The sequence below is a fragment of the Harmonia axyridis genome, chromosome 2 (assembly GCF_914767665.1).
Source record: "Harmonia axyridis chromosome 2, icHarAxyr1.1, whole genome shotgun sequence".
Lineage (NCBI taxonomy): Eukaryota > Metazoa > Arthropoda > Insecta > Coleoptera > Coccinellidae > Harmonia > Harmonia axyridis.
The window spans coordinates 63,521,067-63,544,201 of record NC_059502.1 but is presented as its reverse complement, the minus strand read 5'-3'; the positions used below and the strand labels follow the sequence as shown (position 1 = coordinate 63,544,201).

General features: G+C 35.0%; 2 protein-coding genes across 15 annotated transcripts in view; one reads left to right on the top strand and one right to left on the bottom strand.

Annotated features, from left to right (window-relative positions):
* LOC123673496 (ankyrin-2-like) overlaps positions 1–23,135 on the top strand; it is a 121,201-nt gene that overhangs the window by 31,371 nt on the left and 66,695 nt on the right. For 13 of the 14 annotated variants that reach the window (XR_006746481.1, XR_006746480.1, XM_045608012.1 and 10 more), the window contains exon 2: positions 20,065–20,172. Coding sequence is in view for 11 of the 14 variants with exons in the window: in XM_045608012.1 (XP_045463968.1) it covers positions 20,065–20,172 (108 nt within the window). In the remaining 3 variants the exon portion in view is untranslated. Of the gene's footprint in view, positions 1–6,705; positions 6,724–20,064; positions 20,173–23,135 lie in introns of those variants that run through there. The other variant, XM_045608008.1, reaches the window with a different exon arrangement.
* LOC123673498 (calcium-dependent secretion activator-like) lies at positions 1,604–6,620 on the bottom strand. The gene is given in 3 exon segments (XM_045608015.1): positions 1,604–3,120; positions 3,123–3,233; positions 4,042–6,620. Coding segments are annotated over 3 exon segments (3,186 nt in total). The 5' UTR covers positions 5,830–6,620; the 3' UTR covers positions 1,604–1,833.

Sequence of the window (23,135 nt, the reverse complement as noted above, 5' to 3'; positions counted from 1 at the left end):
CTTAATCGCTATACAAAAGAGTAGGCATATTTTATTCTGATCTAAAATTTAATTCTGCGCTGAAACTACGCTCTAAAGCACGAGTAGTACATGGAAATGTAAGGAGAAGAATAAGGCATTCTTTGATAGCAGGAGAAAATTTACATTGTCCGATAAAATCTCCAATTTTTATGTTTTCATCCATTTGTGATTTAGATAAATACTCATTCCAAATGTTCAATTCACTTTCTGAATTTTCAATGTTATACATATTGCCGACCTTAGATGCGAAAGATTCAATATCTAGTAATTTTGAATTCTTTGGCAAAAAATTGAAGAAAGAAAAAAGCATTACATGTTCTTTCGAGAATCTCGTTACAAGGGCTGAAATCAAATGATCTAAATATGGGATGAATATAGATTTTTCGAAATAATCTTCAGCTGAATCTGCTTCATAATTATATCTGTATATTTGTCTACCGCAAATTCGTGGTTTTCCAATCTCTATATTGAGACTCTAGCAATAGTTGATGCTTTGGAAAAAATTTCTAAATTTATATGACGGTGAAAATCTAGAAAATTAATAGAAACCCCTTGTAATGTATTTGCTATTGGTTCCAATATATTTGAATATTTACTTGCTACCGTCAAACAAATCACAAAAGTGAAAGAGTTTATTGCAGCCCATAACTGAGCAGCTCTTTTTGTTGATGAAGAATTCATTGAAATTTCTCCAGATTTTATAGCAAAAAAAGTGTTGAATATGGTATTGAAGTTTTCAGCAAAAACTCGCAAAGATTTATATTTAGCTGACCAACGAGTTTCACAAAACAAAGGAATATTTGGAATCAGATTTCTTCTTAAGGTACTCTCTCGAAAAAAGACTATAATGTCATTAACGGTGCCAATGGTATCACGAATCTCAGTTATTTTACTGATGTCATTTATTACTAAATTCAACCTAGTGGAGGCACAACGGAAATAAATTGCTTTCTTGTAATTATCTCTTATGATATTTTGAACCCTGAGAATTTCACCAGCCATTGTTGAGCCTCCATCATAACCTTGTGCTACAAGTTTGTCCAAATTCAAACCAGCTGCGTTGAATGAATGGATCTCTAAATCTTTATCTCCAACGTCTACTCTGAATTTCAAAAGATCACTAAAATTTCCAGAGTTCTTGTTGCTCTCTCGTATAGGCATATCTTAGGTTCCGCAAAAAACTATTGTTTTTATAATCTGTAATTTTTTTTCTATTTTCTCCAATAGGACAATAGGAGAGTATATGTATATAAGATGGATTTTTTTTTAAATTGACCCGCATGGATTGCGTTCGGTTCCACGATTTTTCTTCACCCAAGAAGTGCTGAACGCGTCTAAAAAAGTTTTCAATTCAAAAAATACCTCTGCCGATTATGGATATGTGTATAGTATATTATGGATGTATTTATAGTAATTCCATTGAAAACTGGAAAATTGTTGTGAATCCATTACTTTCCTTTTTTCCTTGCCCTTTGGATTGAGAAAGTAATATTGAGGGTGTTGTGCTGAAAAATGAGGTAATCAAAATCTCAGGGGGGGCCATGGCCCCCCCTGGCCCCCCCCTGCGGGCGCCCATGAAAATGTGTGTTTCTGAAGGCATAACACTTAAACGGAAAAATTACACCTGAAAATCTTAATGAAGTGTTCCAGCAAGTGCAATTCGTAGAAAACGTTTCGAACGTTTGCTCTTTAACAGCTCATATAAAAAGTTGAAATGAAATCGCTTGTTTAAACTGAATTTAATAAGCATTAGATAACAGAACTTACATTACATTCGAACATGAGAAAATATAAGATTTCTGTTTCAATCTTCTACTTCCCACCGAATTTGTTGCTTATGCCGCCAAATCCTTTTCCGAAGATGTTGCCCACCCGGTTGCTTAGGATGTTACCTATGTTTGATACGTAGTTTCCATCTTCTCCTCCCAAACTCTCCAAGACGGGTACTTTGCTTTTGCCTCTGGAATCTCCCTCCTCGTTATATACATCGCCCCCATCTACTTGGTTCATAGTAAGAGCACAGGTTGCCTCTTCAGTCTGCATCCTCTGGGAGATAGTTTGGTAAGCTTTGGAGTTCAGTTTTTCTTCCATTACACCCTGGAGCTCGAAGTCTGAGCAAATTTTCCGGACTATGTGAGCCAAGCAGGCACATTGGAACGGATGAAGGGTATGATCTAACCTTTCAGATAAACAATTGCACAGCATGGTTATTTGACCGATATACCATTGTTCGAAAAAAGTTAGGATCCACAATTCATCCGTTATCTTTCCTCGAATTTGGTCCATATAGTTCAATGTAAAGTTCACGTATCCCTGGCCCAAATCTTTGCCAGTCCCATGCATGTTAGTGAACGCTATTATATGGCCTAGAAAACTCCCTTCGTCGTAGCGTGAAAGTTTACCCAGTGTTCTTTCCAAAACAGCCAATAATTTACTCACCATGCCTTGGTTCATACTCGCCAGGGTTTTATCTATCTGGTCATCGATTTTCTGGTGGTACCTATGCACATCCAAACCGTCCATAGTACACAGTTTGAATGACTGGTTTTTAGCATCAAGAACTACATTGACCATAGCACATACTTCAGATGGTATTATATAATCTGTGGAGATGAATGTCAACGATTTCTTTCCAAATTGTTGGAACGCAGTTTCCGTTCTTTGTATGCAAGATTCGATCATGTCGCAAGCCATTAGTTTCAGTCTTTGCTCTAGATGTTGCCGGAATTCCATGTCTGACCAATGTAGATCTCTTATGAATGACTGTAATGCGTCCAATTTCCAGAAAAGATCTTCTGATGTAGCTCAACCATTTCCTTTGATTTCCCATCTTTCTTTCTCGAAACCCTTGTGAATTGATTGCGCTAAAGACGATTCCATTAGATCAACATAACGTACCACTAGTGGGGCGAAAGTGACCCTCAGGTGTTGATGGAATCTACCACCGTTCAAATTATCATCAGATCCCATATAGTCGTTCAACACTTGGAATAGAGGGAAAAGGACCCAAGTATCTGCTTGTTGTTCTGCTAGTACCCGATCCATGTCAACAGCAAATAAGGACCAGAATATCTCAGCATGTTCAACAAGCAAGTTTAGCGATCGCTAAACCAAGCGAAAGCCTCTGCGTAATGTTCCTCGTTTTGTTGTAATAAGTCGACACAAATCTCAGCTAACCGTATCAAATCATCCAACTTTTTATTTGGTGGTACCATCGTTTCTCCTTTGAGATCTTCTTCAACTTTTGCTTCAGCAGATAGACGTGTATAATTCAGAAGCGCCGCACTTTCAAGACATTTTTTGATCATTCCTATGCACATCCAAACCGTCCATAGTACAGAGTTTGAATGACTGGTTTTTAGCATCAAGAACTACATTGACCATAGCACATACTTCAGATGGTATTATATAATCTGTGGAGATGAATGTCAAATTTCTTTCCAAATTGTTGGAACGCAGTTTCCGTTCTTTGTATGCAAGATTCGATCATGTCGCAAGCCATTAGTTTCAGTCTTTGCTCTAGATGTTGCCGGAATTCCATGTCTGGCCAATGTAGGTCTCTTATGAATGACTGTAATGCGTCCTATTTCCAGAAAAGATCTTCTGATGTAGCAAAACCATTTCCTTTGATTTCCCATCTTTCTTCCTCGAAACCCTTGTGAATTGATTGCGCTATAGACGATTCCATTAGATCAACATAACGTACCACTAGTGGGGCGAAAGTGACCCTCAGGTGTTGATGGAATCTACCACCGTTCAAATTATCATCAGATCCCAAATAGTCGTTCAACACTTGGAATAGAGGGAAGGAGTCCCAAGTATCTGCTTGTTGTTCTGCTAGTACCCGATCCATGTCAACAGCAAATAAGGACCAGAATATCTCAGCATGTTCAACAAGCAAGTTTAGCGATCGCTAAACCAAGCGAAAGCCTCTGCGTAATGTTCCTCGTTTTGTTGTAATAAGTCGACACAAATCTCAGCTAACCGTATCAAATCATCCAACTTTTTATTTGGTGGTACCATCGTTTCTCCTTTGAGATCTTCTTCAACTTTTGCTTCAGCAGATAGACGTGTATAATTCAGAAGCGCCGCACTTTCAAGACATTTTTTGATCATTCCTCTCACCTCTTCAGCAGGTACTGGTGTCACAACGTCCTTCATAAGCACTCTCTCAAGCAACGAAAGTGTGGCTTTCAAAGCACCTTCCGGTCTTCCAAAAGGAAAACAGTATCTGAAATTAGTGATTTGATTCTCCAATAGCACTCGAAGCCGTTCCTTTATCTCCTGAAACTTCTCCTTTTCTTCATAGGTGACGCTTCCAACTCCATCGGTTCTGAGTTCATTACTGTTTCCATGTACGTGGCTCGCACAAAACGCGAAACTGTAGTGGATCAAGGTTGGATCGATCAGTAGGTTCTTCTCAGCTCTGTCCAATAAGTCAGACAAGTAACAGAGGTGCCTGTAGCAACCTCGAACTCCATACCTCGAGCAATATTCGTCTAACACAAAGACTTGACCTGGACTAAACCAACCCAGTGAACAATAAGGATCGTTGAGTCTATACTCCACAGCAAGACTTTGGAGGAGACGAAACATGGATGAATGTTCAAACTGACAAGGATCAGCAGATATAAAGTCCTCCATACCATGTTTTCTAGCCCTATCAGCATCTGCTCCTTGGATCTTCGATATGGTGGAATTCTTATCTTGGAGGGTTGGTGGTGGTGTAGGCTTATGTGATTGACCAGTGGCCATTACCCACATATGTGATTCGCTCTCATCGTCGCAAGCGTATATTATACTGTCTCCTTCTTTAACTGCATTGAAAAAATACCTTCCACCTTCCAAATCGCTGGAACTCTCAATAAAATCTACGGTATATCCATCTAGCTGCATCACTTCAGAAGGTTCAGATTTCTTTTCCTTGTAGCTACACATAGCAAAGGTGTATTGCGATACTTGCACAAGAACGAAATATCTCTTCTTCCATTTCTTCCAAACGCTTTTTCCAATTGCAAATAAGGAACCACAATGTTTCATATTCAAAGGCTTATCCATTCGACATGCAATTTTTGTTCTCAAATCTTGATCTGGTAAGTTCTTAGGTATCGTCATCCTATGCCATTCTGGAGCCTTGGATGAGAGTGGTGTTGGTCTAAGAACCACCTTTCCCAATTCTTTATCTTCTAAAGCAAGCATGCCTGGATTTTCTGTGTATAATTTCACTTTCACCACTGGCAACGGATGATTTGTAGTGAAATCTCCCTGAGTATCCCACATAGGCTTAGAAGCTTCAGCTTGATCTGTTTGCAATTTTTCCCCACTCTCAACTTCCATTGTGCAATAAACTATACGATTTGGAGCAAGTGATTTTATACCTTTAACTTCCATGACTACTACCTCCAACTGGAATGTAAGAACTACGTCAAGTTTTGATAGTGTTGTATCACTGTCAGCTGAATCCCCTTCTAATTTTGCTAAAGATCCTTGCGATCTGTGATTATAGCGTTTTAGTTTTTGCAAGCCATATTTAGAATCCACGGACCCCTTTGATACTGGAAGCGATTCTAGATTTGCCATCAACAGGTTAATTGATGACTTTAACTCGTCGACATAGAGTGATTCCATCTCTTTAAGTACGAACTTTGGCATTAATTTCCGGTTCTTTTCCATTTCCGCCACTTTCTGCATTCTTCCGTCCAATTCTCTCCTAATAGCTGCTGCTTGCTCATCAGCAGAATCGAGCATTAAGGCATTGAAAAGAATTTGGTGTTCGAATTTTTTCACACCTAAAATTTGCTGGATCATATCATAGAGTTGTTATTTAGATAAAATTAACTCTGAATTGAGGGTTTGTTGCATTCTAGATGGCCGTTTTGAATCTTCGTCTCCAAGACCAGCTTTGAGAATACGGTCAAATTTGGCCATCCAAGATGCAAATACAGACTCCTTACTGAGACCCTCCACATCGGCTATATTTCTAGATAAATAAACACGGACCCGTTTTTCGATGTTATTTCTAAAAACTTCCCTGAAATCGTATTGCGAACAAGCACCTGATTGCACCATTTTAACTACTCTTTCCGATTTTAAAAAAACGTCGTAGTAGCTTTGGATTGCATTCTGAAAGGCATCGTCTGCCATTATTTGAGTTTCTCCTTTCAAAAACGCCTAGAAGTTTTCATTATTTCTTCTTGTATTTGGTCCTAGCGAGCCGAATTGCGTCCAATTTCAATATCTCAATCTAAATTTTCAGTAACTTCATTTCAAACTTCTTTTTTTTTGCGGCCCTCAAAACAGTTTTTCATAAGTATCCTTCTTTACGTATCATACGAATGATTGATTGTTTCCATTCTGCTACCAAATATTAATATAATTATTGTTCTAATTTACGTACACAAATTTCGGAAAATATCGCATTTTCAACGCATTGTTCGCTGACAATCGAAGTTGTGTATATCAGAAATACAGTGTTTCTGTTCCATAAACATTAAATCAAAAGACTCCGTTTGAGAAATAAAGTTGTCACCAGTGGCGTACTCTGTGACATTCCTAAGGATAAGTGGAATCGAATTAATAATTTTCCAGCTTGTCAATCATAAAGGATCTACCACTTCTGGTTCAGTTTGTTGAGCTCAATCAATCTGCTTCTGGAAGCTGAGGACTGCTGCAAGATCCATAACTTAAGTTCACCACTTCTAGGTAAGAATATTATTTTATTATTACTTTGGTTTCACTTGTCCTTTTCATTTTCGTACTGTGTTGGGATAAGATTTAACTCTAAATACAGTCCACTAAAATTTTCTTTGTAAATCCCCAACATAATTTGCAAGATCCATAACTTAAGTTCACCACTTCTAGGTAAGAATATTATTTTATTATTACTTTGGTTTCACTTGTCCTTTTCATTTTCGTACTGTGTTGGGATAAGATTTGACTCTAAATACAGTCCACTAAAATTTTCTTTGTAAATCCCCAACAAACACACATAAGAAAGCAATAAAAAATAAAGATGTTGAACGGAAATTATGGATCACAGATTCTCTGATGAAGTTAATAAATGAAAAAAATAAATTATATTTGAAACTGAAAAATGACCCTAATAACGAAATATTTAAAAATCAATATTCTAAAGTGAAAAAAGAAATAAAAAACAGAATTAAAATAGCTAAAATAGAATACATAAAAAAAATTGTAGAAACTAAAAACTCAGAATCCAAAGTTGTATGGGACCAGGTCAAGGCTATCTGCGGTCACTCCAGAGCGGAAACATCGATAAAATGCATTAGAATCCATGGAAAAATTACTGAAAACAAAACTGATATGGCCAATGCATTTAACCAACATTATAGTACGATAGGGCAAATATATGCGAATAATATAGAAGATGTTGAGCACTTTGAGGAAGATGACCTTATTCAGGAGAAAACATTTTTTTTAGCTCCCACAGACAGATTTGAAATAGAAACCATAATGGAAACGTTAAAGAAAAGAAAAGCTCCTGGGCACGACGGTATTAGGACCGAGACTCTTATTGAAATAAAAAAGGAAATTTCGGAACCCTTAACACATATCATAAACCATTGTTTCGTCAGTGGATGTTTTCCGGACTTATTGAAGTTGGGAGTTATCAAACCCTTATACAAAAGCGGAGATAATCTTGAAATTATCAATTATAGGCCTATTTCATTGGTATCCAATTTTGCGAAAATAATGGAAAAAATAATATACAAACGCATGATGCAATTCCTTCTCGAAAATAAAATAATATGTGAAAACCAGTATGGATTCATGAGCGGTAGATCTACTGAGGATGTAATCAGAAAATTAACAACCAATATTTATCAATATTTAGACAAACAAATCCCTTCTCTTTGCATCTTCGTAGATCTCGCTAAAGCATTCGATACCGTCTCGCATGAAATTCTGTTGGATAAACTTGATAGATGCGGATTCCGAGGTAAGATTCATGAGTTGTTAAAGAGTTACCTATCCAATCGTAAACAAGTTGTTGAGGTCGATGGACAGAGAAGCGAAGAGAAATGTGTTACTAACGGTGTTCCGCAGGGCACGGTGTTGGGGCCACTTTTATTTCTTATATATATTAACAACTTATTTGAGGTTACCTGCAACGGAAATATTATCGGTTTTGCAGACGACACCGTGATCCAATTTCAAGCAAACTCCTGGGATGAATTGAAGAGTAAAACGAAGAACAACTTTATGCTAGTGAAAAATTGGTTGCAGTATAATAAACTTACTCTGAATATGGATAAAACAAAGTATGTTCCGTTTGCATCATATGAGAGTGGCTTGCCAAAGTATGGAAACATTGATATAGACACAAATACCAGTATACCAGCAGCAAAAAGTGCAAATTACCTCGGTGTGATAATCGATTGTCATCTAAGATGGGATGAACACGTGAAAAACTTGACCAGAAAATTGAGAGGAATAATTTATAAATTCAAAGCATTAAAAAAAATCTGTATGCAAGAAAAATATTTAATAATGATCTACAATGCTCTTGTTGAAACACTAATTGGTTACGGGATAGTGGGATGGGGAGGAATATACGATTGTCATTTAGACAGTCTGAATAAAGTTCAAAAATGGATACTTAGAATTATATATAGTAAAAGAATAACATACCCTAGTGAGTCACTATTCCAAACATCCAAAATACTCAACATCAGGAAATTATTTATTCCAAAAATGACAGTAAGTGTATTCAAGGGAAAGATACCATTAAATAACGTAGATTATGAATACGAAACAAGAAATAAAGATAGAACCTACTATTCGTCGAAATGTTTTAAGAGAATAGGGCAAAGATCAGCTCAATACCTTGTTTCTAAAGTGCATACAGCGATCCCAATTCAATTGAAGACAATTAAAAACTATGAAACATTCAAGAGGAAAACCAGAGATTGGCTTGTTCAGTTAACGACGAAAGAAGCAAATGATTTGATCAATATATATATATATTCTTTTGAGAAAGAGCAATACAAAATATTAATTTCAAACAATCAAGCATATGAGATTCATCGACACATATGCTTGATTGTTTGAAATTAATATTTTGTATTGCTCTTTCTCAAAAGAATATATATATTTGATCAATAAATTCATCGAATGAATCAGACTTTGGTGTAGACGTTGGGGAGCGGAAGCAATATACGATAATAAAACGGATTTGACATATATTACCCGATTAGACATATATATTACCCGATTAGACATATATTACCTGATTAGACATATATTACCCGATTTGACATATATTATCCGATAAGACATATTTTGAAATGTTTTTGTCTTGTGTTGTTCCATGTCAGGGTTGATTGGAAAATAAGTTTAGTTGTGTACAACCACAGGTTAAAAATAAGAGGAAATGTTAAATTATATTTACACACAGGTAGTTAATTTAATAAATAAGAGAAAATGTTAATTTATAGTTACGCACAGGTAGTTAATTTTACAATTAAAAACCTCTGTAACTCACCATGTTTATTTATGTTGAATAAACATATATTTACTAATCCAATATTTCCAACAATTTGAGTAACATTCCTAAATAAGTTTTCATTTGGCTTATTTTAATATTTATTTATATTTTATTTACATACCTACATGTAGAAAATATTATTAATGATTCACGTTTTATGTGAATATTTGATAGACTGAATTACTGAATTTATGCACTTAACACCGAGCTTAACATTGTAATCACAATTTGTAGTTCAATGAAATTGATATAACAAATCATTTTGGGATTAGGATAAACACTATTGACTTCATATCCAGTTAATATGTTAAACAGTGAATCACTGGCGAAACTTTTTCTGAAAAAATATTGATTCCGATTTCTTCTCGTTGCAAAATAAGGCTTGATCTGGTTTCCATATGTTTCTAAAACATAATTGAATTCGTTTTATTTATGAACAATGAACATCAGAATTTGGAATATATAGGTGTAGAACTTTGCTCTGCCGGTTTGTTCTGAAATTTGAGACTTAATTTTAAAGAGCAGGTTATACATTTATGATTCAAAATATTGCCCATCGCTGGCCACTACTTTCTCCTATATTTCGGACAGTGTACGAATCTCGTGTTGAAAAAGCTGGTCATTTGAAGCGATCCATCCAATCCAATTTTTTTTTTTTTTTTAATTTCCAAATACAATTTTACAATTGTATAGGAATAGTCAAATCCAAACTTATATCATCAATACTAAATTATACAAAAAAATAAAAACAAGATAACATATCATATTAAAATTTTTGAATATTCGTCCACACGATTACTTCTTCAATGATCGAAACAAGTGATAGTCCGAGGGTGCAACGTTTGGAGAACGGCGGGAGGGATAGGACTTCCCATTTCAACGTTTTCAAGTATATCTTGACCACTTTCGCAACATGAGGTCGAGCATTGTCATGCTGTAAAATCATGTCTCTCGTTGTATTGTCTTTGATGTTCTGCTCAAACACATCAATTGCGTTCGATAACGATCGCCTGTGATTGTTTCAGTCGGTTTTAACAACTCATAATACACTACGCCGAGCTGGTCCCACCAAATACTGAGCATGACCTTGGAACGGTTTGGCAGTCGACGTGAAAGCATGGCCGGGATATCCACATGATTTTCTGCGCTTGGGATGATAACGGACCCATTTTTCGTCTCCAGTCACAATGCGATGCAGAAATCTCTTTCGTCTTTCCCTTGCAAGCAGCACAAGCAAACAAAAACGCCGTTCAACATCTCTCGGCTTCAACTCGTATGGCACCAAATTCCCTTGCTTCTGAATCATTCCCATGACTTTCAGGCAATTTGAAATGGCTTGTTGCGTCACTCCCAATGATCCTGCCAATTCTTGTTGCGTTTGTCACGAGTCTTAATCAAGTAATGCCTCCAATTCTGCATCTTCAAAAACCTTCTCTCTTCCACCGCCATGCTGGTATTCGACGTCAAAATCACCATTCTTGAAGCGTTCAAACCACTCTCGGCACGTTCTTTCACTAAAAACGTCCTCACCATTTCAGAGCATTCGATGAGCCTCAGCCACAGATATCTTCATATCAAAGCAGAAAATTTAGATCTCCCGCAAATGACGTGAATTTGGCTCGTAAGCTGACATGTTCAATCCAGAATAACTTTATGATGCAGACACAAATCGCATAATATTTCGATGGCGTTATGTTAACAAATACCTAAGCTTATTGTATGACATCTACGTACTATTTTTTTCGACTACCACTCACCGGTAAAACGGCGGAAGCAAAGTTCTACACCTGATAGAAAATTAGTTTATTTTATTACAAACTATGTGCTTTGAATCATACTTGAGAATTGAAATCAAGTGATAAGTCTCCGTTTACCTCGATTAACAAGAAGCTCTACAAATCGAAACAAAATAGCTAATGAAAATATCTTCAGCGTCTACTTTATAGAATTTCGGACGTCTTTTCTAGTGCAAATTTAAATTTGCTTCTCCAGGAAATGAATGCAATATAGTAGGTCGAAATAAGTGTAGCGAAGTCGAGGATGTCATCCAATTTAGGGCAATCGCCTCGTTGAGGTTATTGTGCTGGTTCAGACAATTGCACTAGTTTTAGCAATTACTACATCAAATTAATAAATGATTAATATTTAGCGGTGAACATATTCACAACGTTAGAGGTGATTTGTATTGGATATTTGTGATTGCCCCTGAGTCGATCTATTTTGCGTTTAAATTGATTTAATTCAATCTTTTCTTTATCATATAAATCAACAACAAAATTATCAAATAAACAAACGTATGTTCATTGAGTTGTCTAAGAAACAAAATTGATTTTTCTATTTTTCTTTAGCTTACTTCACTGGTGGTGTTGACTTCTAAGGAAATATTCAAAAAGTGGAAATTGTGTAACAATCAAATATGGTTGAAAAATTATTAAATAAACAAACGTCCCTTCATTGAGTTGTCCAAGAAACAAAATTGAAATTTCGATTTTTTTTTAGCTTACTTCACAGGTGGTAATTGTGTAACAATCATATATGGTTGAAAAACACTGTAATTCGAGTATAGCTAGACATATCATAGCAAGTTTTAATTTCACAATTTCATGTTGTCATTGTTTTTCAGATGTTATTGATCAAATATCATGGAAATAAAGTAAATAAAACATTGGTAGTAGAAATACGCATGAAGGCATTTTATTCCCCATAACTTGCTTCAATATCTTTACTGCGATGAGGAAGATAACAAGAAAATTAATATGATTTCTTTGGTTTTGAATGCAGTATATTCCATTGAAGTTATCATTGTAAACTACAGAACCCAATTCTAAGAAGCCATGAAAAACGCAACTTAGAATTCTCAACCGAAATGCGGATGAAATAAATAGAAAAAATAGAATTTTTTTGTGCGTTGAGGTATTTAAAATTATGGTGTAAAACGATAATGAATAATTTTGCGGAATATTGAGAACAATTGACTAAAATAGGATTATCATTAGGAACGCTAAAGTTTTTATACAGTTTTGAAATGAAATTTGTAAATGAAAATGTCGAAATCGCCGGACACCAAAAATTGATCACAATACTTATACTACCTTCGGTATACTCGGATGCAATACATTAACACATATACATACAGAACGTACTGCATCTTATTATTTTTATCTCTTTCTCAATAAAATGAGGCAGTTTATGTTCATACCAATTCAGCTTTAGTTTGAATATGAATGATACCGAAAATTCAGCATTAATTGGTAAACATCTGATTACTTCAATTTGACCCAGTGTGATCAACATATTATTAGCACAAGTTAAGAATCAATCTGGTGAAATTACTAGTTGATATACCGCGAAATCTGATACGATGGAAGGGAGCATCAATAAATTGGGTAGATAGGTAGTCCATAATCGACTCTTATAAAGCTCGAGGGATCTGAAATTATGCACTGTAATTCAAGCCTCAATTTGACACCGTTGGGAAATGTGTTAATGACTTTTCGGTGTTAAATTAAAATTTCAGTTTTCATAATTTACGTGTTGTCAAGTAAATTTGATATTGATTGAGATAATTATCACAGCTTCATTCTTGAACTGAGTTTATTAAGCAAGATATTCTTCAACATCAACAGAAAAAAATAAGTTTTATTGATATTATATTTGATTTATTTTATTGATATATATTATATATGTTCGATTTTTGTTAGTTCCATTGTGATGTTTATTAAGTATGTTTTTTATATAAATCAAATAATTTGACAACTTTGTGTCTAATCCTTCACAATAATATATCTGTATGATATATTTAGTTTATTTTCGTCTTGGAATATATCCCAATTCTAAAAATGACAAATTTAATAATCAACCAAAAGAAAATTCAAAATGACTAAAACTGAACAAATTTCATTTATTATTTATAAATTTATTATTTAATAATACCATTTGTATTATTAAATACAAAAATTCCTTGAAATTTAACAGGATTAATTCAAATTGTAAATGACAAACAATATTGTGAAGGTTACTATTATGCTATACATACACCATCAGTGCTTTACCCAATTTGTTTCATACAGAATCCTGCACATCTTTGATCGAATTGAAAGGATAAAAATAAGGTTTGGGTTCTCATGGTATTTTTCAAGGTCTGTAAGAACTTTTCAGATCGTAGAACTTCAAACACTTCGATTTCTTGACGGTTAAACTTAAAAGTACAGATTTCATTGACACAAATGTGCATTATTATGAGAGAATTCCCAGACACCGTGATCCTATTCAATGAATTCCACCTCCAGTTGATTGTTTTCTTACAATTCGTTCCACTTGTTGGTTCCAGAATATTCTCCTATTGTATTCACCTCTTCAGCGCCAGACATCTTATCTGACTGAAGTGCTTTCGAGGCAAAAAAAGCGTATCCATTGGTGAATTTCTGAGAATGAAACGCAATGCCATCGGAACGCTACCCAAAATCAAACAAGCTTTGAATACCGGTAGTTTTGTTGTGACCTATTTCAGGATATACTTAGGTAATCGTATTTATTTGTTTCATTTCATTGATAAAATGAGATGCTCAAAATTTCATCTATGTTGAGTTTACTACAACGAGTTGTAATGTATCAAATCGAACTGTGAATAAAAATAGTTATTCACGCATGAAGTGTGTAAAGTATACCTATCTAAGTCTTTTTTCACGAAAGGAATGCAAAAGTGAATGAAGAAGAATTTTACACACGTGTTTCATACATTATTTTTTATACAACAGAAATACTTACGCGGTGAAAGGTGATATACAGAGTGATTTACCGCGATGGTCTATTAGAAGTTTATGAAAAACTATCCATAATTTTTTTATGAAAGTTTGCATATTGAGAGTAAGACAATTATTTTTCTCCACAAAATATTTTCAGACCTCTTCAACTTCCGGTTATATACCGGAAACAGACAACTACTTTCTTATTCAAATGGTACACCCATTATAAAGGGTGTTTTTTTTTAGAGCTATAGAACTTTAAATTGCAATAAAACAACGATGGATTATTCGATTGACATGAATTTTATTTATCCGCAAGATAATCTTGTGGCATTACATTTTAAATATGATTTCTGGCATATGACCGTCACGGCTGGCTCTGATGTAGTCCAATCTGGACGTCCAATTTTCGTTGACTTTTTCCAACATTTATGGCCGTATATCGGCAATAACACGGCGAATGTTGTCTTCTAAATGGTAAAGGATTTGTGGCTTATCCGCATAGACCATTGACTTTACATAGTCCCACAGAAAGTAGCCTAGCGGTGTTAAATTACAAGATCTTGGAGGCCAATTCACAGGTCCAAAACGTGAAATTAGGCGGTCACCAAACGTGTCTTTCAATAAATCGATTGTGGCACGAGCTGTGTGACATGTTGCGCCGTCTTGTTGGAACCACAGCTCCTGGACATCATGGTTGTTCAATTCAGGAATGAAAAAGTTAGTAATCATGGCTCTTTACCGATCACCATTGACTGTAACGTTTTGGCCATCATCGTTTTTGAAGAAGTACGGACCAATGATTCCACCAGCCCATAAAGCGCACCAAACAGTCAGTTTTTCTGAATGTACGGTGTTTCGACATACACTTGAGGATTAGCTTCACTCCAAATGCGGCAGTTTTGTTTGTTTGTGGTCATTCAACCAGAAGTGCGCTTCATCGCCAAACAAAATACAATGGACGTAGTGCGTGATACGTATTCCGCACAGAACCATTATTTTCGAAATAAAATTGCACTATTTGCAAGCGTTGTTCAGGCGCGAGTCTATTCATGATAAATTGCCAAACCAAACTGAGAATAAATCAATTGACAGCTGTTAAATCGGTCGCCATCTTGAACAGTAATGCCAACTTAAAGTTATATACCTCGAAAAAAAACACCCGTTATTATTGCATCATTAAATAGTTTATTAATGACAATTCCAGCCATAACTTGATTAAAGCTCAAAGGTTCATGAGTTAATGAGATTCTTATGAAGAAAAAAGTTGCGACGAGGTCTCACATTTTTTTTTTTAATATTTCTGCAGGTAAATTGTTTTTCGAAAAAAACGTTTTATAATACTGTTTGGACCAAAAATGAGAAGATCATGAACTTGGACAACTCGAATTAATCAGAACTCAGTAATTTTATATTAGAACCTATATTTTTTATTCTTTCAGTCGAGGAGAGGTTATTCAAGCAACCCCTAAAATGAAAACTTTTGAAGGTCTTGAAATATTTTAGAGGGAAAGATCATTGTCTTAAACCACAAAATGCGAATTTTTAGCATAAAGTATGATTTGTTTTCCATAAACGTCTAATAGGCCACAGCGGTGAATCACCCTGATTGTAAAACTAGATTTTTTATGGTTCATCATTATTATGGACTTCAATTCATCAAAATATTTGACTGTAGTTATTATATCAGTTGATAAATCATAGAAACAATTGCTGAATCAGTTAAAGCACCAAGTTCATCTTTGGGTTTCTCCTTGGAACAAGTAGTTAGGTAGTTAACTTGCAAAATATACTTATATCAATATTTTTCCTCATTTTCAATGAATATTCAATCATGGAATATCGTAATCGATTGTATTTGGTTCAAGTTCTTTTTTTTTTTGCACCAAAAAATGAGAATATTGCTCCACATACATTTCTTCAGATTTTTCAGGCAATAAATCCATACTAGATACTTCATAACAATTTGCCAAATATTTTGGTATCTCCTCATTAGACTAATCTTTCCAATCTTGTTTTCATGAATGATATTTAAAAAATAATTAAATAAGAACAAACAACTTTGTTTTGACACATTGATTAACCGGTTGCTATGGAAAATCATAGACCATGACAGAAATATAAACACAGCTCCATGGATGCAATACGATTTATTAATGCTTACGTCACTCCGTCATTTTAGTTGGCCTAGGTTATGTTTCTGAATGGAAACAAATAAATTTTCCTTTAATTCAGTAAGGTGTCCTTCGATAAGTCGGTTCCTTTGATAAATAAGATAATTTATAGAGCAATTTCATTATTAATTAATAATCTGACGATACGAAATTAATATCAGTAAGTTTGAAGCCTATATCATTCAACATCACTACTTAAAATGCGTGGCGTAAAGGGGTTGAAAGCGCACCCTTGTAGAAAAAATATTTTATTAAGTCCTACGATATAATTAAGGGTTTGAAAGATTGTGATTGTGCGTAATCAATTTCTGTGAATATGATTGTTTCAAATTTTAGTCCTTGAAAAAATTTTGGATCACAACTGATTTTTGTACTAAATTTCATGCGAATAGTTCACATAGAAAAGTTTTAGATGCGACAAGAGAATTTTATTATCATTCGATTTTTGGATTCTTAATTCTTTATTTTTGTTATATCACATAACTCACTGTCTGCTACCTCTACCTCTACTTCTATACATTCTATCACTAAAACACTGACAATTTCAGAGCGGTTTTAAAATATTTTTCCTTCGAATGATTGCGAAGGTATATCATTGAAACCTAAAGTACAGATATCGTGACGAAATTATATAGGGGTTTGACCATGGAGTGTCCATCCAAAAATAGGGCGTTTTTTTATATAAGCATTTTATAGTATATCAACTCATTTTATAGTATGCTATAACAGACAGTTATATTTCTTCTTTTTTCTTATTTCTTACTCATCTCATCTTCGGAAAAGAGTGCTCAAATGCAGTCCGCTGTTGTATGTACACACAATAGTTTAGTATAATTATTGACGAAATTTTCCATTTTTAAAATAGTCCTAGAAGCGTTCATGCAGTTGTTTTAAGTGGTGCCAAGTATGCACATTAGTACGAAGAAAACAAAGCAACCATTATGCTCAACAATATACGTCAGAAATTAACTGACTAGAATAATTGAGCAATTACTGATGATGGCAGGTGAAATGGTTAACCTGTTTGGTTTTACAGCGTAATAATCATGTCGGTATGCATTCAATAATTTCTGTTGCGTAACTGAGATAGAACAATCGGTCGATGCTTATGGGAACCCGCGCTGAAGATTTCTTCAGTTCGTAATTGATCGAAGTTAATTTCACTTTTAACGATGAGTAGATAACAGTACCAGTAGATATTATATCTGCACAATAACTGTAACAGTTCAAGGATGTGGGAGGATATTACGAAATCTGTAAATTTTTTTTATTGGGAGGAAATGTGTTCTCATGAACACCACATACGATGCGGGTAGTGTCCGATTTTCACTCTAATATACAGGGTCTGAAAAATCCGATGGATTCAAGTCTGAATATTATGAAATGGTTTGGGCACGTGGACATTTTGGCTAGAATATTTTCATTGTTATGCAACTACCGCCTACTTTATAGGCACGTATTCAAGATAAAATTTTGCGAGTAATCGAGGGACAAAAGCCCAACAAGTTGGGAACGGCGACGTATTTACATTCCGACGCCATCTTGAACACTACAGCAGCAATATTCTGCACATTGAATACTTTAAAAATTATCGAGAAATGACTTTAAATGGGAATAAACCGCAATTTCTACGTGTGTAGTAGTCTGAGAATTCCGAAAAACACACAAAGAAACTTAAATTCGATGTTTTGATTACTAAATTCGACATTTCAAGAACTGTAGTCAATTATTCGTAATTGAAGATTTTATTGGTTTATGGATTTCTTAACAATCCCAATGAAAAATTAATTTTAATTCATGAAATGTAAAATTTAGTTATCGAAACATCGAATTTTAGTTTCTTTCTGTTTTTTTCCGGAAGTCACAGACTACTCTACACAGAAATTGCGGTTTTTCCTCATTTAAAGTTCTTCCTTGAAAACTCTTGAATTATTCACTTTAGGTATAAGGTTTGTTTGTACACTATTTTTGTACGTAGAATCGACTGATATAATGAAAAATATAAGTTCTAATTTGAAAATCTCGAGTTTTGATGAATTTGAGTTGCCAAGTTCATGATATTCTAACAAACACCCTGTACATTTTTGGTCCAAATCGCAAACAGTCTCATAATACTTCGTATTCGCAGAATAGAAAATGAAAAAGGTTTTATCGAAAAAAATTGGTCTACATATTTATTTAAAAAGATGTGAGTTCATACGAATCCATTAACTCATGAATCGTTGAGTTTTATCCAAGGTATGACCTATTGCTGAAATTGTCATGAAAAAGGTATCTAATGATGCAATAATATATTGGGTGTGCCATTTCAAAAAAAGAAGTAGTAGTATGTTTCTTGTATAACCAGAAGTTACAGAGATCTGAAAATATTTTAGGGAGAAAGATCATCGTCTTAAACCCTGACATACGAATTTTCAGCATAACATTATGATTTGTTTTCCATAAACGTCTAAAAGGCCGTCGCGGTGAATCACTCTGTATAAAAATTGCCTCGAAATTATATTTGTACCAGCAGAGTCATCATATTTTATAACGGGTGTTTTTTTTTCGAGGTATATAACTTTAAGTTGGCATTACTGTTCAAGATGGCGACCGATTTAACAGCTGTCAAGTGATTTATTCTCAGTTTGGTTTGGCAATTCATCATAAATAGACTCGCGCCTGAATAACGCTTGCAAATAGTGCAATTTTATTTCTAAAATAATGGTTCTGTGCGGAATACGTATCGCGCACTACGTCCATTTTATTTTGTTTAGCGATGAAGCGCACTTCTGGTTGAATGGCTACGTCAACAAACAAAACTGCCGCATTTGGAGTGAAGCTAATCCTCAAGTGTATGTCGAAACACCGTTACATCCAGAAAAACTGACTGTTTCTTGCGCTTTATGGGCTGGTGGAATCATTGGTCCGTACTTCTTCAAAAACGATGATGGCCAGAACGTTACAATCAATGGTGATCGGTATAGAGTCATGATTACTAACTTTTTCATTCCTGAATTGAACAACCATGATGTCCAGGAGCTGTGGTTCCAACATGTCACACAGCTCGTGCCGCAATCGATTTATTGGAAGACACGTTTGGTGACCGCCTAATTTCATGGTTGGACCTGTGAATTGGCCTCCAAGATCTTGTGATTTAACACCGCTAGACTAGTCATTGGTCTATGCGGATAAGCCACAAACCCGTGACCATTTGGAAGACAACATTCGCCTTGTTATTGCCGGTATACGGCCACAAATTTTGGAAAAAGTCATCGAAAATTGGACGTCCAGATTGGACTACATCCGAGCTAGCCGTGGCGGTCATATGCCAGAAATCATATTTAAAATGTAATGCCACAAGATTATCTTGCGGATAAATAAAATTCATGTCAATCGAATAATCCATCCCTGTTTTATTGCAATTTGAAGTTCTATAGCTCTAAAAAAACACCCTTTTCAAGTTACTTGTTTTTATAATTTTTTTCAATGAAGTGAAATATTTCAGGGTGTGAAGTGAAATATTGTTCACTGCGTGATCTTTTATGGAATTGGAAAAAATGTGCCGACGTTTTAAAATTAAAACGTTTTATTATCTAATAATAATGACCCCTCTGAACATATTTCTTCTTTACAGAGCGATTCCAACACCTCATTTCTCCGTGCTGCCAGAGCCGGCCAGCTGGATAAAATAAAGGAGTATTTAGATACGGGAATAGTCAAGGATATAAATACTTCGAATGCTGTAAGTATGAATTATTCTAACCAAAACTGAAATGATAAGTAGAACTCGGTTTACCTTTACCTTAAGTTTATGTTAAAACTCATGCATCGTAATGAATGAAACTCATTCATGCACAATAATTCAACGATAAGTTCACAATGGAAACAAGTCACGGAGGAGTCTTCTATTTTCGTTTTGGAGACTGATTTGATGCATATGTTATGAATAATGTGCATTGTGGTGTAACCTCCCAATGACATAGTTATAACCGTGCTCTGGTTGAATGGAATTTATGTTGATGGAATTTTCGCAAAGGTAATAAACGGATATGTACAAATTTCGCACAAATATATGAGAATTATGAGTGGAGTACCGCAGGGCTCTATCTTGTGTCCAGTTCTTTTTCTACTCTACGTTTTTGACTTGCCACATCATGTCTTCTCCCACTGTTCACAGCACTTTTACCTTGTTCTCTTCTTTAACAAATAATATGATAATAATAAAATTGACGTCAATGGTTTTCATTCCGCTAACGTGGTACCAATTTTTGTATGCCGGAAATTGAAAATTTATGCCATTTGATAAAAAAAAAATAGTTATTGTCGGTTAATTTGTATAAAGGTTAGTGACTACTCCACAAGTTCTTGTTGTAATCGCCGAATGATATCAGAAAAACTTTTAACAGTGGTAGCACCGTAGCAGTGTGTGCCAAACTCGAAAAAATAATTTTGAGATGGATGAATGATAAGAGATTTGGTGATGGATCAGTTGACACTTGAGTAGAGTAACCATTTTCCATCACAAGTAAAAGAAATCATATTCATATCAACCGCTGTGACGCCAATTTTGAATTATATGTATAAAACAACTTCGAATTAAAGTTAAGTTCGTGACTACTTTAATCATTTCACAATTGGAATTGACCCATTGTCGCAAAATTCTTATGCATCCATTAAAATAATGACAATATTTACACATAATGTATGTAAGTAGTGTTAATGAATTATTATCTCGAATATTTTTTCGGTTTTTTGAAAGTCATCATCAGGGTTTCTGGTCTGGCATTAATATCACATTTGTATTCTTGTGGGCAGCTGAAAATCAATGTAAAGATGTGTCATATCGGGAAGAATACTCAAAGAAGATAAGAATCTTAAAAACTTTCAAAAACTTGAAATGTAGTTTAAACGCAATGACTCAAAATCATGTTAAAAGTATAAACATATCATTTTCTTAGCTTGAATATTCTCGAAGTCCAGCACTTCTTGTTATACATGAAAAAAATTCAAAAAACTAAAAATATATCCAAGATTTCCATTCTCAATCCCTCCTTTCTCAAAGAGAAAATTTTTCAATTTGTTTAATTATTTTTACTGTAAATATATTAACTGACAAGGAAACTGCAACACCCAGAAGGAACTGTTTAAATTTTAAATTTTTCGGTGAAACATAGATAATATAACAAGGAGTAAATTATTGAAATTGGCAGAAAAAACGAAGAGTTTACAATTTTTTTTTCAATAAATTTGTTAATAATGTGTTTGCCCACCGCGATTATCTATACACTTCCCAACACGTCTCGGCATTGATGCAATAAGATGGTCTATTTCTTCTTAAGGAATACTATCCCCAGCTACCTGTAATTCATGTCTCAGAGCCGCCAAAGTTCGTGGGGGCTGGGGTAAATTTCTGAGCCTTCTACCCATGATGTCCCAAACATGCCCTATTGGTGAAAGATCGGGGGATATGGGCGGCCATGGTGAAAGATTCTTAAGGGTCGCTTCGAAAATGTTTAAACTAACTCTGTCAAGATGAGGTCGGCCATAATCTTGCTGAAATATTGGATTCTCGAGCCGGTTAAGGTAAAGAGAACATATGGCTTCACTATTTCTCGAAGGTAACGCAAAGCTGTCATGGTACCTCGATTAAAGTCTAAAGATGGCCAACTTGCATGTGCAATAGCACCTCATAGCATAACGCCTACTGTCCGGTGCATACGATGCTCAACATCAAACTGAGGTTCACGTCTTTCACCCCGACGTCATCTAACCCTTCTTCGGCCATCATGTGCAACCAAGGAGAATCGAGATTTATCAGAAAAGACGACCTGATGCTATTCCACATTCCAATGTTGACGTCCTCTGCATCACTGTAATCGTTGCCGGCGATGCTCAACCGTCAGAGGCAACACAAGATGGGTTAGATAATCCTGCAGTCCAAAAGACCTTATCTGGCGGTAAACTGTTCGGACTGTTACAGGATGGCCTTGTTCTCCTAACCACTCATCGGCCAAAGATCAAGTTGTCACAATAATGGCTATAAGTCTTAAACGTCGATCGTGAACTTCATTTGTGCCCCTTCGACGTTCGGTGCCTATTCTTCTTCGATTTTGGGCATTATCAATCCACGCTTGACAACATCTCATAACAGTAGTAGGATTTCTGTTCGTACGGTTAGCGATTTCTCGAAATGACAAACCAGCCTCCCGTAGACCAATAATTTGACCTCTAGGCATTTAACGAAAACTAAACATCGACTTTGGATCTCCTCGATTACAGCTGGTTTGTTGTAAAAATTTAAAAAACTTGATAAAAACGACTACAATGTTCGAGTAACAAAAATTGTCTAAATGAAGAAACCTTCACGATTTTTTTCCTCAAATTCAATCATTTACTCCTTGCTATATTATCTATGTTTTACCAAAAAAAATAAAATTTAACCAGCTCCTTCTAGGTGTTGCCTTTTCTTTGTCAATTATTATATCTTATATGTTAACTCGATTCACTTTTTCAAAATAGAATGATGTAGGAATATCGTGCATCTCCTGATTTTGAGAAATATTATCACAGGGTGTTTCAAATGTTGCGAACAAAATTTGATCATAACTTGCGGTTTTCAAATAACAACCTCATATTTTTATAATTACGTTAGATTTCACAGAGAAAAATATGGATGATGTTCGAACATGATTTTGCTTCTTAATT